Source organism: Chelonus insularis, unplaced genomic scaffold (genome assembly GCF_013357705.1).
Source record: "Chelonus insularis isolate UGA/USDA-ARS -01 unplaced genomic scaffold, ASM1335770v1 contig_146_pilon, whole genome shotgun sequence".
In the NCBI taxonomy this organism is placed as follows: Eukaryota; Metazoa; Arthropoda; class Insecta; order Hymenoptera; family Braconidae; genus Chelonus; species Chelonus insularis.
This window is the reverse complement of record NW_023276387.1, coordinates 1,007,216-1,025,816: the sequence shown is the minus strand read 5'-3', so window position 1 is coordinate 1,025,816 and position 18,601 is coordinate 1,007,216. Positions and strand designations below refer to the sequence as shown.

At 32.8% G+C, this 18,601-nt stretch overlaps 2 protein-coding genes across 6 annotated transcripts in view; one reads left to right on the top strand and one right to left on the bottom strand.

Moving 5' to 3' along the window:
- LOC118063770 (microtubule-associated protein futsch) overlaps positions 1 to 10,883 on the bottom strand; it is a 28,008-nt gene extending 17,125 nt beyond the window's left edge. The window contains exons 1-11 of one of the 4 annotated variants that reach the window (XM_035077925.1): positions 10,753 to 10,883; positions 8,187 to 8,331; positions 5,288 to 5,394; positions 5,080 to 5,200; positions 4,419 to 4,573; positions 3,169 to 4,237; positions 3,022 to 3,059; positions 2,160 to 2,399; positions 1,171 to 1,269; positions 906 to 1,078; positions 51 to 208 (exon numbers count right to left, since the gene is read on the bottom strand). In XM_035077925.1, coding sequence (XP_034933816.1) covers positions 51 to 208; positions 906 to 1,078; positions 1,171 to 1,269; positions 2,160 to 2,397 — 668 coding nt within the window. In that variant the 5' untranslated portion in view covers positions 2,398 to 2,399; positions 3,022 to 3,059; positions 3,169 to 4,237; ... (3 more) ...; positions 8,187 to 8,331; positions 10,753 to 10,883. Of the gene's footprint in view, positions 1 to 50; positions 209 to 905; positions 1,079 to 1,170; positions 1,270 to 2,159; positions 2,400 to 2,606; positions 2,962 to 3,021; positions 3,060 to 3,168; positions 4,238 to 4,418; positions 4,574 to 5,079; positions 5,201 to 5,287; positions 5,395 to 8,186; positions 8,332 to 8,473; positions 8,777 to 9,234; positions 9,394 to 10,752 lie in introns of those variants that run through there. The other 3 variants (XM_035077927.1, XM_035077926.1, XM_035077928.1) reach the window with 3 other exon arrangements.
- A 318-nt stretch (positions 10,884 to 11,201) lies between these two features.
- Positions 11,202 to 18,287, top strand: wg (wingless). 2 transcript variants are annotated; one of them, XM_035077929.1, is made up of 4 exons: positions 11,202 to 11,331; positions 11,942 to 12,204; positions 16,142 to 16,416; positions 16,808 to 18,287. In XM_035077929.1, exons 1-4 carry the CDS (start codon positions 11,231 to 11,233, stop codon positions 17,360 to 17,362), a joined length of 1,194 nt encoding a protein of 397 aa, XP_034933820.1. In that variant the 5' UTR covers positions 11,202 to 11,230; the 3' UTR covers positions 17,363 to 18,287. The 2 variants fall into 2 exon arrangements, with proteins under 2 accessions (XP_034933820.1, XP_034933821.1); XM_035077930.1 differs by lacking the exon at positions 11,202 to 11,331 and adding an exon at positions 11,749 to 11,838.
- Positions 18,288 to 18,601: the final 314 nt, after the last annotated feature.

Sequence of the window (18,601 nt, the reverse complement as noted above, 5' to 3'; positions counted from 1 at the left end):
AGAAGATGTTAATTATATTCAAGAATGTTTGTTGGAAATAATTAAAGTACCTTGTGCAAGGTTCTTTTGTAAGACGATTCGTAGACCATTCGCCTATCCCTGCACAATTGATATCTACAGTAACAGTATTCTCGTAAGCTCGAAGCACTCGTTGCACGTCATGCTCACTTAACGCATCCACAAAGTCAGCTAAGCTGAAGGTTCCATCCTGACAAAAAAAAAATGTTGAATAATGGCAATAAAATATTTGATTTGATTGAATGATATTTTGGTTGGAAAAGGTATCTTGTCATTTGGTTCAATACTATGATAAGTCTAAATACCAATGATGTTTGATTGATTATTTGAGATAATTCTCTTTCTTCCAGACACCATGGGTCTTAATAAATAATTATTCATTCAATTAATTGTTCCACTCAATCCATCTAATTCTCTTTGATGTTAGAAAAGACTTTGCTTCAAAGTATTAAACACATTGGATCCAATCAAAAAATGATAACAAACCAACACTCTAGACAATTCTATCTAAAATCATTCAGATGCAATGAAAAGGTTGTTGGACGATCAAATATTCTATCACGACTATTCTAAATTCCTATTTTAATTTTTTTCTTAGTGTACCTATTCTTTTAAACGAATCAGTGAATATTCACTAATTATCAGTGCTTATTTAATCACTGAATAATTAAATGACTTGATTAGCACTGAAAATCAGTGAATAATCACTGAGAAACTTGTTAGACAATAAAATATTTGATATTAATGATTAAAAACAATCATTCTTGTTCAACTTCTTGGATAAAATACCACCTATTCGACGTCAAAATCGATTTATAAATTTTTAAAACCATTTTTAATATAACATACTATTATTCCATCGCTGAAAATAATTATGAATGACGTACCTGCAATACCCATGAACCATTTTCTTGGAATGTGTACCCAGCATGAATAATGTGACGGTGCTTTGTGAAGCTGGCGAGAAGATTTCGCATACATTGCAGAAGAGTATTAGTTTGAGGATGTATTAATATCTCAGTAACAAGATTTTCCGTTGCATATTGAATCAGTCGTTCGCCTTTAAAAAAAAAATCATCATTTAAAATATTTAAAAAAAAAAAGGTCAAATAAATTTTTTAAAACCACAATGGATAAAAATAATTAAAATACCATTTCTAGCTTCTTCTCCTTCTGGTGATTGAGCAACCAAAGCATGTAATTCTTTTTCTAAATCAACATGACAACTATCTTTATCCCATGATAGAAATCCTAAAACATCATCAACACATATCAAATGAGTTAAATCAATTTAAATTGAAACAATAATATAAATATATTAATTACATAGTATTTATTTCAATATAGAGCTTCTAAAGAGAATGTGAAGCGATCGATTCGGCCCACAAGGACCACGTGATGGGGGTGCGGTGACTATGACGTCACCGGGACCGCCCTTAGTAAAACAGCGCAATCTCTATAATTATTTTTACTGATTAACTCGTCTCAGGGCATTAAAAATTCAAATAATTATACTTTCGAATTTAATAACCAACTAACAATTAACATAATTTATTTAAATAAATAATTCATCCAATTAATCATCAGTTGAGTTTAAAATTAATTTCACGACACATTTCTAATCATAAAAATTAATATTTCTGATACATAAAAGTGAAACTTTGATGACTCAAGGCCAGGTTCAAGAACAGAATAACAACGACTGACATTCTTGAATTGGGAAGAGCGAAATAACGTTTTAGAAAAAAAGTAAATGCACGTACAAAGTATGAGATGAGGGGAACGGCCGAATGCCATGATAAATTTAGCCCTATCTTTATACACTTGCTGTCAGAAAACTCTCCCCTTTAACAATCTTTTTATCACTGTAGCTCTCACAGAATCTCTAGTATTTTTAGCAAAATCATTCACTAAATTCAGCCATCAGCTCTGATGATAAAAGAATAAAAAAACTGAATCAGTAAAAATTACTGAAAATCAGTGACAATGAAATTATTGATTTGATTATCACTGGAAATCCGTGAATATTCACTGATTCTTTGAAGAGAATATATGTGTATATATTTGCGGCAAATTCTATATATTTTGAGTATATTTTCATGGACGGTAATTTGACGGAAATAATAAAAGATTGTTGGTACCTTTGGCAAGTCGATTGAGGATGAGTTCTTTATGTTGTGCGGTATGAGGTTCAGGAAGCACGATTAGTAGATAACATCCACTGAGAGGTGAGGGTGGAGGATGCTGTTGTAATCCAGTCGTCACTGATGCTGTACTAGTTGGTGTTATGCCGGTAGCCATGCTGTCTGCCGGTTGATTAGCACCAGCTGACTTGTCTTCTTGATCATTCGCTTTGTCCTTTGGATCCATCGTACCCATCGCTGAGTAAATTTGAAATAAAAGATGCTTTTAAGTTGGATGTACTCTTATTGGATTCTCCTAAGTATTCGATAGCGACCCGGCGATTTTTATTGCGCAGAATCCGCAATGATTCAACGAATTTCTGTTAGCGATTGCGTGAAAAAGAAGTTGATGATGAAAAGGTTCTTTTTTTTTGTTGGGCAAATTTTCTGGATTAATTGCATCACCTTTTTTGTTTGTTGGTTGGTTAATTATTTGATAATCCAGAAAGATGGTTGGTCTAGAAGCTGGAGGGTTTTGAAATATATAAGCCAAATTGAAAAGATGAAATATTGATTTGCCGGCTAACAATCTAGAACTTTTCACTGCAGTCAATGGTGATGGAAACTTGTTAATATTGATGATTTGATTGTTAAATATTCAATTTGATAATTGAAATTGATTTTTTGATTTATCAAGAGGGCTTTCTTTCTTTTTTTATGTCAAAACAAATTAAAATTTCAGTATGTGAGTCATCCCCATTTCTATCTTGGTTGCGGCAACGTAGCCCTTAGTAACAACCCCTCCCAGATTCATCCGGTCGTTTTTCCTTGATAAAAAAATATTATACACACTATTTTCCTAATTTACATCTAAAAATACCTTGATTTATTTCTGATACTATCTACTGTCTAATCAATCTAAAAAAGAAAAAAACAAAATATAAACTCATTTAATAAAACCATAAATTAATTTTGAAAGTAATTTATCAAATAAAAAATAAATATATAAATGATTTTAAACACTTACTTGACACGATGATGAGTTGAAGATATCAGCAAGTTGATGAAGAAGATCCACTACATCCAATGAACAAAAAAGGAAAAAAAAGATAAAAAAAATTGAGTTGACCAGAAAGAAGAGCAGCAGCAAATGGTTTAATTGGTAGATAAAGTGTGGTGTCGATGATAAATTGGAGTTTTAAAGCTTTTATAATATTTAATTAATCCACTGGATTCACAATAGTCTAGAATGTACTTGATGAGAAGCAATATCACTAATAAAATATATAGAGAAAAACTAATGCCACAATATATATATATATATATATCTATATATATGATATAGCCTGTAAAAATTTATTCAGATATTTAATTAACGTTCGACGTAGAACTTCGAGGAAGCCCTGGCAGCAGCTCACAGTGAGGGCTGCCGGCTCTCTGACCGGGTGCGATGAAGCCCTTGCGCTGGTTTCACGCAGGGAGTTCCCCTTCCAAGACCAACTTAGCGACGCAGTGACATTATCCTCAACGGCTCTCCCACTCCAGGTCTCCAACGACATTTCATTGGTTGACGCGTGTCAAGATACCGAATTGTTCTGTCTTCGATCTATCTAGTGTGTCTTGTTTAATCCAAAATCGTACAATTCAAGTGACGTTCATCAGTATAGGTATATCATCAAAACCCGCTAGTTTGGATATTGATACTTTAGCACCGGCCGTCGACCGCTTCTTAATGTCCTAAATCTCCACGTGCTTAATGACATGTGCCCATTGTATGTTGTATGCTTTTGGAATAAAGATTACATTTCATCAGCAGCATATATGAAGGATATCAATAACATATAAGGCATTCCGTCTGGTGATGTAACTTGGATTGTATAACGGAACATCCAACGAAATCTTATATTAGTTTATAACACGGCTTTTATGCTGTTTAAAATTATCTAGAGACTTAGGCTTGGTATTGGAGCAGTAACCAGTGTTTTTTCAAGAAGGATAAATGTTTTGTTTGTATAACAATGAAGGCTTTTTAATTTAATTTGTTAAGGCTAGGCTTTACTTCAAATTTATGTCCTATTAGCAGCAGCAGAAAGTATCTGAAAAATAAAATGATGAAATACATCTTAATTGTTGCATTTTAATATGGAAAATTATTTTATTTATAATCGAGAAGGTGGCAAAGAACCCCAGTTAACAATTCTTTTCAGCAACAATTTAGTAAAAAAAAAAAATAATCAGTTATTTTCTATTGAAACATTGGAATATTAGCTCACTTACCTACTTGTTTTACCCCTTATTTGGCAACAAAAAAAAGTCATCGATACACAGGTTCAATTATTGTGGGGACAACTGACATTACGCAGTGTTGCCATACTCAAAAAAATTTTTTTTTTGCCATGTTATAAATCCAATAATAAGTTTGATGTCATTTGCTGTAAATTTGACGTGAATTAATTTATAAATTAAATTTTTTCCTCTTAGCAACACTAGGAGATTATATTTTTGTCACTATTGATAGTAAAAGTATGGATTTTAAATGATAAAATAACCTAAAATTGTCAATCTAAATTATATAATTAATTGTGGCATTAATTCTATAGAAGAGGAAGTTTATTGACTTTTGTCCAACCTTTTACTTATTTGGATTGGACAATAGCTGAATAAAAAATATTAAACTTCTTATTATTCCTTAGCTAACTATCATTCTCATTACTTATTGATGATTATTATTCAGGTTAAAATATTATCCAGTTAAAAATATACAAGTCTAACTATTCCAAGTGGTTGATAATACTTGGACCCTACTGTATATTCTCCTTGAACACCTAGTCTTGGTCTACTTATAGACAATAATGATCTAAAATAAGTTATTACAGCTGATTAGTGGATAAATGAGTATTGATCAGTAAACAAGTAGTTGATACTCATTAAATTTTACCGCAGCAAAAGGTATGATGACTTTTAAAACATATATGTAGATGTCTCGGCGGCATAGCACTTCCTGTTTACCCCCACCAATGTTATCTGCGACGTTAGTATTGACCGGCAACTACTGCTGGCTGCGAAAACATAGAATCCTTGGTATAGACATTTTTTACCGATTGCGCCAGTCTGATACAAATTACTTTTTATTTTTTTTTACTTACTTCAGACAAATCCAACTGGCAGGATGAATAGGCATGCTATATTTTTATCAGCTGCATTAGGCTTTGGATACTCCACTATCTCCAACCAGCACCAGGATTATCTCCAGCTGTCAAAAGAATAAGCTAATTAATAAACCAATTGATTAATTTATCTATAAATAAAATAATAAACTAGAATAATAGGTTGTTATTGTCATTCATGATGATATTAACTGATAGTGTCTTCATAAAATTATCAGTCTTACTCATCAACTCTTATCAAATTTCCCTCATCAAGTCAGCAATGCTCCACAATTATCCATAGCTCAACCATCAGCGCAAATAAATGCTCATTATTCCAATTAATCAACCATTCTGTAATTAAACTGTTGAGAGACTGCTGTCATTAGCTTGACAACTTGCCACCTAGCTAGTTTATTCATCAAAAATACCTGTGTATCATGATTCTATCAAAAATTGTGCTATTCATCTTGAAGCTGATGGGACTTGCACCATTTTATATCAAAGTTACCCATCCAAATACTCCAATGCCTATCAAAGATAAGCTGCTAGAGTTTCATAGATCACATTGTGCCTTTTTTTACAACATCTTCCTGCTGTTTGGTTCAATCATTACTTTCTCACTGGTGGTGATATACTTCTCGACCTTTCTAGTCTACTATGAAAGTGAATTTGATTCTATATCAGAAATAGTGATGAATGTTCTAACATTCCTGACTGTCTGTTTGATCTGGCTGACAGTGATAGTCAAGCAGAAAGTGATAGTTGACATAGCCAATGATCTAGCAACTGTTGACATCAACTTGTCCCTGCTAGGCTTGGATTCAGTCTCCAGAGGAAATCAGACCAACAGTTTTATCCTGTTCCTTCTTCTCGCCATCATGTGGAGCACCACCTTTATCATCCAGGCTATTCATTGGACTTGGGGTATCATGAACACTGTGGTGAAAGTCCTGATGGTTCCTATATCATTCTTCGTCATGGAATATGCAGTGATAATCAACATTATGGAGAATAAATTCAAAAGTTTGCATAACAGATTTTTGTTTATGGTTGACAAGGATTTTTCAAGAGAATCCCAGATGATGTTGCGGTTGCCTTATGATAATTGTAAATTTATCTACTTTATTGCTCTAAGGAGAACTTATACATTGCTTTATCAGTGTGGCCAGGAAGTGGAAAAGAATTATTCTCTTATTATATTAATTGTTTTAGCCTTTTTACGAATTTCTTTCTTTTATGTCTGCGCTGTAGCTGTTGGAGAAGCTTTTGTTAGTCAAAAAGAATGGTCAGTGTTGGTAAATATTGGAGGTATTATTGATATTATTATTACCTTCTCTCCAATGACAGCATTGTCATTATCTGTTACTAAATTTCAAAAAACGGTAATTATTTATTTTTATTAAATTATGATCAATATTCTCTTTTGACTTATTTTTATAATTCTTGAACCAATAGATGAGCGACACTGGCAGGATGACTCAAGAATTGTTGATATATTATATTAATGATCATGAAATGATATCCGAGGTAACAAAATTAACTCTAATAAAATAATTTTTTCCTTCAATTAAATGATTAACTATTTATATTTTTTTATTTAAATGCAGCTTAGAATATTTGCTATCGAGTTGATTGAAAGAAAAATAAGTTTCATGGCTTATGGAATTTTTAACTTGGATTCTTCTCTAATATTATCCGTAAGTATATTAACTATTTTACTTATAATTGCACGAGATAAATTTTTACACTAATAACAAATATTTTTTATTTCAGGTGCTAGATGTTACTTTAACTGATCTGATAGTTATTCTGCAATTTAATATGAAGCAGAGTCATACTAAAGAAGAAGATTATGTAGATTAAATATTTTATTTATAGTAAATAACAAATTAAGGTTCAAAATAGATTTAAACTCCACTAGAAAAAACCTGTAAGTAATCACAAATTTCTATTTCGAATTTAAATTACACATTAATCTCTGTTTTATCGACAATAGCAATTTATTTTATCGACTGATACCATATATCAACACGAACCTACTTTATCAACCGTCGTATATACGTGTATTACTAATACGTGATAATGCAGGAATTTTTAAAATTAAAATATTTATTTAATACAACATTTAAAGTTTAAAAAATTGCAAAAATTATTTAAATTGTTATTAAAAAAATTATTTATTAGTATTTATGTGTTTATTAATAATCTTGGCAGTGAATAGATGACATACCAAGATTACAAAGCATTATTTTGTAGTAAATAAATATTTTTTTTAAGGATATTCAAGAATAATCACGTTTCTTGGTGTCTTAAGATTATTCAACATAATCCAATCCAAGTGCATAGAAAACTAAATTTTACAGAGGAAAATAATGAATGTCTAACAATTCATGGTATATATTGTAGACATTATTGTTTTGTTGACAGTGAGAAAAAGAAGCTTAGTGATTCATTGTCAGACTTGACTTGAATCCTTTGTGACTATTATACTCACTCAATCATACTGTTCTGGTAGTAAATGAGCATCACCTTTAATCCATATTAAATGATGTTGATTGACATAGTGAACTCTAGAAAACTTTATTTTATCTTCTGCAATATTGTTTTTTTTCTCTTTCAAAATAATTTGCATTGACATTATTTGTCTTTTTTGTTCATGATATTTGCCTTCAAGTTATTTAATAATAATATTTTTTCTTTATTTGAGAATAAAGATATTTAATATCTGACAACACTAAAAAATTCAGTGGAAGGTAAAAAGGTATGTAGATGTAAAAATCTTTCTTTTTTCCTTTCTTTTTTTTCCATTCTTATTCTCATTCCTGTTGACAGATACTACCTTTTCTTTCCCCCCTTAAAACCGTAACAAATTTTATAAACGTCCCATCATACCTACCGCGTTGAAGATCTTCCGGTGTCTGCAGCCGTTTTGCCATTGATTTTCCAGAACAGCGTGTGGGGCGAAGAGTTTGAAGAAATGAGGTCCGTAAAATTTTTAATTAAACTCTGAGATCAGTTAATCCCCACAATGTAGATTCACGCTAAAAAATATAATTTGTTTGATTATAATTAATGTTGATTTGTTTTGTTCAATAATTTTCATTGTTACGCATCATAGATAATTATTTTTAATTGAAAAATATTCTATAACGATTATCAATGTAATATATAAACATAACCTACATTAAGATTAAATTTTTAAATAAATAATAATAATTATTCTTATCTCGACTTTTTACAAAATTATAAAACTATTGATCAGTTTGTTTACATAATATTTTGATTAATTTATGCCATTGAGTTCAATTGTTAACCTCACTTTTATTACAACAATTATCTATTACACTATTATTACTGCACCGACACTATTAGTCTTTGTTTTCCGATGTGTGTACCAATATTTTGAATATTTTTACACACTTATTACGTTAAAACAATAAATAAAAAATGCACAGTGTGACAAAAAAAATTTGAGTCAATTGGAGGTCTCCATAGTCCAACCTGAAGTTAATCTATGTAATAAAAGTGTAAACAATCGATATATCGATTTTAATCGAATCAATTACGCATCAATAAAGTTGTCAGACAATCGATATTGTGATCCAATTCCGAAAACACAATTTTGTATACATTTATTACTGCTCAACAATTTCTTTTAAATTATTATCTCCCATCTAAAGAATTTTTTACACTTAAAAGTCTATTTTGAAACAATTAATAGTGAAAATAAAATGGAATTTAACCTTTAAATATGAAATACTAGAGTACGGAAAGAATGAACAGATGATGGTGTGTTGTGTGAAAGGAAAACAGGAAAGTAAAAAAGATATTAGATAAAAATACAAAAGAGGGTAGACAAAATGAGGTAGCTCGTAAATCTACAAGTTATGTCGAGGATGTTGAATAGGTGTAAATGAAGTTGCGACTCAGCGGTTCTTTTTTACCTCGGTTCCATCAGTGGAGACCACCCTAGCATATGTATCATCATGAAAACCCAGAAGATCTGAATAAAGTCGCACTCTCTGTGGTCGTCGAGAGACAAACTTGGTGAAAGACGATGATGATGACAATGCTATCTTCCAAGTCTTCCACTCTAACTTGTGATGTGGTTATTACTTTCATCTTCGTCTTTTAATACTTTAGGACGGTGGTCTCTCTAACTTTTGCCGCCACGCCCATCACTAACGCCTAAATGGATCGAGGGCATAAGAAAATGTTGAATACCTGAGGTACTAGAATCACCAGCCGTCATCTTCAAGGTGGTCTCATTTGATAGTTTGGTATGGAATATATTCAGTGTGTGGTGGTACTACATGGAATCAAGGAAATCATACCGATGGGAAGAAGAAGAAGAAAAAAAACATCATCAACAACAACAGCAATCCAGGTGCTAAATCCTGTTAATTTATTTCCAGTTTTAATCGTTAATAAATTAAGACCAAGAGAATTAGCTATTAACTGAATTCCTCAACACACATTAATTATTCCATTTGATGATGATAAAAGAATTTTAATGTTTCATTGATGATGCTGATGATGATGGAAAGCAGACCAGGTCATTTGATCAGTCACTTTTAGGAGGTTGGAGTTGAATAATCCAAGTGCAATGATGAAGATGAGTGCAATGGTAGAGCAACACGGAAGGAACAAAGATGATACAAGTCAGTGTAACGTTGGAGATGAGTGAAATTAGCAAGAGAAAGAGAGTAGATAAGTTCTTTAAGATGCTGTGAAAGAATCTTGAAATGATCTGTAGGGCGGGTATGAGTTTCAGAGCAGGCGGAGCTTAAACATCTCCACGCCTCCATCATCCTTACCTACCACGTGTGTTTAAAACCGGTCAACTCAACTGAAAATGATCCCCAACATCAAAGATCTAGATCAAGATCAAATATTCAAAATTGAATGACTAATCGTATCTGAAAATAAATAGCTGCTTCTTCATCCAGACCATGAGCTAGAGATCATTGCCGTGAAACTCATATCCGGCGTCAGTTTATTCAAAGAAATACCGGAGTCACAGTTTAATCCGAAAAATTATAAAAGGCTCACCCCAGAATGCCTCCCCTCCTCTCTAGGAATGATGTCAAAGAATCGATGAGAGAAAAAATTATGAAAGCAGGACAAAAAGAGCATACTTGTGAACGAGCAGCAAACCTAAGATGCTTATGTAGAGGAGGGAGATTTCGAGAGGCTGACCGTGGAGGCGGAGCGAAATTTAATCGTTCCCAGAGGAGTCATTCTGGTGGTTGCACTAGTGGAGGGATGGGGCTCACCAAAGATCGACTCTTCCGTGAAGAAACGCGTGCAGTCGCTAGCCAAAGCCTATACTTGTCCGTCGAAGAGTTCATTGGTTCTTTCCTAGTAGCATCAAACACACTTGATCCAACTCATTATTTCAAATTACTTTGATCTGTTAATACGCGATATACTTTAGACTATCAAAGTTTGTTAATACTTACCACCTATTGCTGTTACCATTCATCATTATCAACCCCTGTTGCCTATTGTATTGAACTTGTCATCACCTGGGGCCGGCTTTAGGGCAACGCTATCCCAATTCATCAACCCGGCCTTCCAAAAAGGAGGGGTGCTTTTGGGTAAGACCTAACTTTAACATCCAGTCCACCCGTCAGTCTTGCTGAAGTATCCAAATACTTTAGACACTTTTTGCTTATCCTGTGCAGCAGCAGAACCTAAGTGTAAATATGAATCAATCTGGACTTTTGATAGACTCTCCTTGGCAATTCAGTGACTAATTATTCTTAATCATTATTACCAACCATCTAGACTTTATTTTAATCGTGAAATGGTGATATGACATTGTTGATAGTGGTGTGATATTAGTGACCAGTGAATAAAAAGTTTCATCAAAGAAACATCTAGAAGTCTATCTATCCAAACTTGAACTGTTATTGGTTGAATATAAAAGAACTAATCATGAAGTTGTGGTTGATATTTGGTGCTATTGCTATAGCAATACCTCCAACATTAGCAGAAATAAGTAGAAATAAAAATCGTGGAAGAGGATCCATGTGGTGGTGAGTAATCTTTCTTTAAAATTCCAACATGTTATCATAATCCCAGTAGTTGACTTTATTGCTAGGTATCTGATTTAAATAATTCAGTTGTTTATCTCTCAAGAATGTTCTCCTGAAAGTGAAAGACAATTTCTAGAGAAAAAAAAACGAGCTCCCAAAAATAACAATGCAGGAAGCTCTTTTATGGCTAAATTGTTTACGAGCTACGATTAACATAAATCACAATGTCTTACTTTTTTGTTTCATTTGAAGTTTAAATACACGGTATAACATTAAAGTCGTGTGCCTTGTCCAAAAGGCATTCCTTGAACCAGTTTCGCTTTTCGAATTAATCCACTTTGGATCCTTCTTCTTTTCTTCTATACCGATGATTAAATTCTTCACAATATCTTCTCACGTATCAACTGTCTCATACAATATATACCAAGGCAAAGTGTGCCTCCGCTTTTGGACAGGCTTGAATAAATAATCAAATCATTATGAAGCCACATCAATAATAATTAAAAGGTTTGGATCTCCAACATCCACATATGTATACTTACTCTTTCCCACGATTATTTTATTTAATAATTCATTATTCATTTGGTTTATTTTATTTATATCATCACAGGGGCATTGCCAAAGCTGGAGAGCCCAACAATTTGTTACCAATGTCACCAGCATCATTACACATGGATCCAGCTGTTTATGCAACACTACGACGAAAACAAAGACGTCTGGCACGTGAAAATCCTGGTGTACTGATGGCTGTTGCCAGGGGTGCTAACCAAGCCATTATGGAGTGTCAACATCAGTTCAGAAACCGTCGGTGGAATTGTTCAACAAAGAATTTCTTACGAGGAAAAAATTTGTTTGGAAAAATCGTTGATCGAGGTAAGATTTGTTTTTTCATTTTCATCTAGAGAGAGAGTTGAGTTCTTCTTTTTTTTTTCCTTCACTCATTCACATCCTGTGAATAAGACAATTTTTTAGATCAATAGACGGAAAAAAATTCTAGCATTTTTATGGTGTCTTTGAATGAACCTCATCATTATGAGTAGAAAATACTGAAGAGAGATAGAAATAGACTTGAGTGGAAAAATAAGTCTAATAATTTAGTTCATTCATTTTTTTTTTTTCTTCATTTTCAATATGAATAGAGATGATCTTACCTGTCAGCTTTGCCTGTTTCGTCATAGTCACGCCACTCTATTTCGAGTTTAACCATAAACGACTTTACGATGATCCATTGTAGCATCCGTAGCACGAACAACCCTCACAGTAGGGTGTAATCTTCTTCATTGCTTCTTATTTTACACAGTTATATACACTCACCAAGTCAAGCAAGAGAATAAAAAATACTCCTTCCTTCCTGGTGGTATGATTTATTCATCTTCTAGACAAAAGTGTGGCTTGGGTGATGACAAATCCATCAACTTGTCTCCTAATAAAGACATTTGGGTGCTTTGTTTGTGATCAATTGACAGGCCAGGTCACCAAATTAGACCATCATTTGCCTTTATCACTTTCAATTTGATGAAGGGAGAAAAAACATCACCAAGGTGTTAAAGAGTACTTCAAACTGTTAGAGAGAAAGAGAAAGAAGTTGTGAATAGGTTTAAAAAATCTGTCAAGTGTGTATTTAGGAATTCATCAAGTCACTCACGATAAAAAGCAGCCTAAAAACATAAATAAATTTATGAAGATGAAATAGGATATATAAAAAAGAGATAAATTGGTGAGAGATAATGGATAAGGACAGGATATTATAAAAGAAACTTTATAAAGAATGAAACTGTAGTTTTTCATGGGTGCCACATGGCACGTGCCTGGGAGTACATCATCGTCGGATGTGTGTTTTGCAACCTGATAATGGATCTCGTTTCTCTATACACACTTTTATACTCTTGTATATCGGCTTCTTTGCCTTTCCTCCCTACACTCACTCTCATCACATGGCTCATTTACATCTCGTGTTCGTATTAGATCACCCTGAGCTTATTCTCAGGCTTCTTTTTACAATGAATTAATGATTGAATTAACTCTAAAAATCAGTGAACAGTACACTGAAAAAAAATCCATACGTTCACTTTAAATATCACTTCTTCTTTTAATCCAATTGTTTGATAATATTTTTTAAAATAAATTTGTCATCAAAATGGATCCATTGCTAGTGTAGATAATTATTAACTGGCCTGATCAGTATCTCATGTTTCCCCTGGAGTTGCTTCATGATGAATTACTCAACCAGATGTTGTAGAAAAAATTATATCTGCAATATAATGAAATTTAGAAAATAAAATATATATTGGAGCAAAATATTCTAGAAAACAGGTTTTAAAACTGAAACATGTTCCAGACATTAATCACGATTTTTTTTCTATTCATTTTAGTGATTTTTTGAGGATGCAGTTCTTGTGTACTTGGTTGGAACAACGACTGGAGATGAATATCTCTAGTATATTACCGGTATTTGATGTATTTTAACATGCTGAAATTGAATAGGGTATCATAATAAACATGCACTAAACGATCATTCACCTTTATTATTTAAATTTAGGAAACAATTAATAATTATTAGCTTCGGTTATCAACCTGTTTTCTAGGATTAAATGATGAAATATTAATATCTATCTGTAGTTATTCAGATATATTTTTTTCAAAGTAAAAATGATAATCTAAAGTCTTTTTTGGGGTGTTTGTACTTGATATTATTGCTTGGTAGTGAGTTCTTTCGCAATCTGTAATCATTTTGCCGCCGCAAGCCACCTACCGCAACGTTTACCACAACCACTCACCTTTTCAGCCTGGACCTCTTCATTTTAAAATCCTTCCCACACCTTGAACACCATGTCAGCCACCATCATTTTATTATTATTAATTGATTAAAATAAATGAACAAAAAATGATTGATCATATTCTTCTTGCATAAACAGTTGGAATTTTATAAATAAACTCTGATGAAAGTATATTTATATCTCCTGAATGTTGATATTTCTAATCACGTCTTCATTAAGTTGATGAACCCTAAAGAGAAAGGATGGTGTATGCATTTTATTCGCGTGCTCTGAATAATTTTGTTCAACTTCTACTCAATATATAATCGGCCATTTATAGAATAAATTCAATCAATACCTGTCTCCATGGTACGGGGTATCAAGTGCTTCTTATATGGTCCAAGACAGCTTCTTGCACTGGCGTGATGTCGCCGTAAATCGTTACCTATGATGGGCTACATGTGTCGACGGCACGTCACGGTTTCTTGCGAAAACGTGAGCCGAGATTCAAGTGTATACTCCTTTCCTCTGATTTTTACATCTTGTTTGGTTTGTGTTCCGTCATCATTTCATTCAATCTCCAAGCAAATCATTTTTTCTCATCATTCATATCTAATAAAAGTTCATTATCAAATGATGTTTTACTTTCTCACAATATATATCATCATTTTAATATCTAATAAACACTAATTTACCACCTGGAATATTTCCTAATGTTCCCAAAGCTTGCCAGACAATTCTAAAAAAATGTTGCTTCGTTCCTGTTCTTTCATCATCAAATACCAAAGGACTTTTGACATTTTTCTGAACAATTCCACCTTTCTCTAGCTATTAGCAACAGGTTAGTTTGACTTTTCCTCAAGAATCCAAAGCGATAAGAGTCCATGGACCACTAGAGTGACTACTGCATGGTCTCCATGGACGGATGTTCCAAGGTTATGGTCCCTATGAAGAAAAAAAAAATTCGTAACGGATTAAAACCTTTGTTGTGAATATTAGATACGCATGATTACTATGGACTCCCAGGTCGCATTCAATTCACCATCTTACGAGTGGAACAGATTTTCGACATCAGAAGCTTCACGATTATGAATATATTTTAAAACTAAATAAATCTATTCAGATTAACTTGTCTACCTGCTTATTATTACGGTGTTAAGAGAAATAACTTACCCAAACTCCTCAAGTCTATTATATTCCTAAAATTAACACTCAATAGAAACAATTATGTTACACCTTGGAGATCTTGCTTTAGATAATTACGTAAACGGTACCTGTGTGTGTGTTCCATGTTGTCTCCATTTGTTCATCCCTCTACCTAACCTGAAAATAGATAAAGAGGATAAGTATTTACAAAAGATATTGGATGATTGTCAATAAATAGATCATTTAGAGGAATAGCACACTAGTGGGATAATAAAATAATTGAAAGGAAAAAATGGGCTCGTGTGAGGAACGCGCGAAAAGGACGATTGGGTGGGCTGGCCGGTATACGAAACCTGTTTGCGGCGTGTCTTTAAGGATCTCGAAGAGAGTAGCAAGCCAAGGGACTCTTTCGTGATATCTTTACCGCTCGCTGAGTTGCAAAGACGCCGGTCAGCACCTGCTCCTTATGCAGATAAGGTCGGGATGCCGTCGGTTGGGTCAAAAAGGTATAGAGGTTAAGATCATTCTTTACTTACACCTGTTGCTGAAGGAATAAACTTTTTTTTTCTGTATTTACAACTTACTTTCTCGAGTTTTATTCTTACCAATGGACCATCAGAATGAAAAGAAAGACGCAATAATTGTCTAGGTGTCACTACTTTCTATTTAAATGGCGCTTTGTGACCTTGAGCTATTTATTGGCAATTAGTTCAGCTGGCCGTCGCTACTGTCACTACTGTAATTGATGGCGTCGCAAAAACATCGGTTTGATTAGGTTATTTTTACAGCATTCGATCTTGAAAATTCGATTAATTTAACATCGTTTGTTCCGCCATAAGAGATGCACAGTCATCATAAAGCCACCGATCAACTGATCTCTTTATGGATTTGTATTTTTCTAACCGCAGGTTGCCGAGAGACCGCATTCATTTACGCCATTACCAGTGCCGCTGTAACCCACAGTATTGCTAGAGCTTGCAGTGAAGGAAGCATACAATCGTGCTCCTGTGATTATACCCATCAATCTCGATCTCCTTCTGTGATTCGTGACTGGGAGTGGGGAGGATGTTCGGACAATATTGGATATGGATTTAAATTCTCAAGGGAATTTGTTGACAGTGGTGAACGAGGACGAAACCTCAGGGAGAAGATGAATCTGCACAATAATGAAGCTGGTAGAGCGGTAAGTTATTGATACATATTTTTGGTAAATGATTAAGATTGATTAGGGGATTATCTTATACTTTTGAGGTTATATTTATTGACAGGAATTGTTTATGAATATACTTTGGCACACTGAATAAATTTCACTACATTAAGAAGAAAATTTCGGTACATGGAGAAAATTCATTTAAATGATTCAAAAACAATGTTGAATAATGGCAAATAAAATATTAAATTTAATTGAACGATATGTTGCTGATTAACAGTGCTGATTTAATCACTTAATGAAGTAATAATTGGATTGACATTAAAAATCAGTGAATAATCACTGAAAAAATGATAAAATATTCCATTACGACTATTCAAAAGTCAATTTAAATTAAAATTTATTATTTAATGCTATGTTACAGCATGTATCATCAGAAATGCGTCAAGAATGTAAATGTCACGGGATGTCTGGATCATGCACAGTGAAAACATGCTGGATGCGTCTTCCAAACTTCCGAATCGTCGGAGATAACCTGAAGGATCGGTTCGATGGTGCGTCTAGAGTTATGGTAAGCAATTCCGATCGTATTCGAGGTGGAAATGCAATCATCAGCAACTCTGCAAGCAACTCAGTACACGGTCCACGTCAAGGTCTTGGTCGACGACAACGTTATAACTTTCAACTCAAACCTTATAATCCTGAACACAAACCACCTGGTCTCAAAGACCTAGTCTACTTGGAAGCATCACCACCCTTCTGTGAGAAAAATCCAAAATTAGGTATCCTAGGTACTCATGGTCGACAATGCAATGATACTAGCATTGGAGTTGATGGGTGTGATTTAATGTGCTGTGGTCGAGGATATAAAACACAGGAAGTAATAGTTGTAGAGAGATGTGCTTGTACATTCCATTGGTGCTGTGAAGTCAAGTGTCAATTGTGTAGGACAAAGAAAACGATACACACTTGTTTATAGAAATGTGGTGGCCATTTTTTTTTTTTTATCATTTTTATCTCCATCTTCTTTCCTGGTGAAAGATTTGATTGAGATATTGTATAAATTATGCCGATAAATGTCATGGGAAATTCATCATCTCCCCGCATGCACTCCCAGTATTAATTCAAGGTTTTATTATTATTTATTGATGGCCGATTCATGGGCTGTAATATTAAAGACTGAAAGTATTAACGTACAGTTATGGTTTTATTATAAGTCGTTATAAAGAAAAAAAATCAATTAACTCAAATTAATTATCAATTAAATTATAAAAAAAATTTTTTTTTCTCTTTAGAAAAAGAAAATAACAGTTTGGTTACTTCTTTTTTGTTGTACCAACACTGTAAATTATTTTAATTCATACTATTTTATGTAATAAATATGATATTACTTGTAAATAACTAACTCAAAGACACGATTATCAAATAATTACATCTAATAATACTTGTACACACTTGTAATTTTTTTTTCTTTTTTTTTTTTATAAACTTATTTATTAATTTTTTTTTTATTATTATACTTTTTAGTTAGGGAAAAAAAACATCAACATAATGTGATTATGATTTTATTGTTTATTTACATGAATAAATTAACTTTGTAAATAATAAATAGGTATAATAAATTTTGTCTTGAGCTTATCGTATTGTATGTTTAGTTATAAGTGAGGTAAAAGCGCAGATTTGGGGCTTCAGATAATTTGTTTGAGTATTCTATACTTTACTATGGGCCCTAAAAGAAAAAGTAGAGTAAGAAGAACTACGAAAAGACGAGTACAGGAACGATTAATAATTTAAGTATTCACACAAGTTTGAGATAATTCAATCGGCGAAATATCTAGCCGATTAGCAAATAATAACTGGAAGGTCTCGGGTTCGATTCCCGGTCCTTGCAATAAATTTTTTTTTTTTAAATCGTCCTGCACAAGTCGTCGAGTCATTTATTTATTTTTTAAACTCTGAAGCCCCAATTCTAAATAATTATCATAAATAATGTAAAATAATCAAACACTCCGACCTGTAAATATTTATTATAAAATAATAATAATTATTTTTTTTTAATCCTGACATGTGGATATATTCCACTTTCAGAGAATCAACAATGTTATACGATTAATAAATAAAATAAGAAGACACTTTTTTAAAAAAAAATTATATTTTTCGATGCCAAATTTTAAGAATTGTCTCAAATAAATTAACACAGAGATTTAATTATTTTTAA

Bases quoted from the DNA above. Each gene is read 5' to 3' on its own strand.
- wg (XM_035077929.1), top strand. From the start codon at position 11,231: ATGAAGTTGTGGTTGATATTTGGTGCTATTGCTATAGCAATACCTCCA. The intron at 11,332-11,941 runs GTGAGTAATCTT...ATATCATCACAG, and splicing joins GGAAGAGGATCCATGTGGTG to GGGCATTGCCAAAGCTGGAG. The intron at 16,417-16,807 runs GTAAGTTATTGA...GCTATGTTACAG, and splicing joins ATAATGAAGCTGGTAGAGCG to CATGTATCATCAGAAATGCG.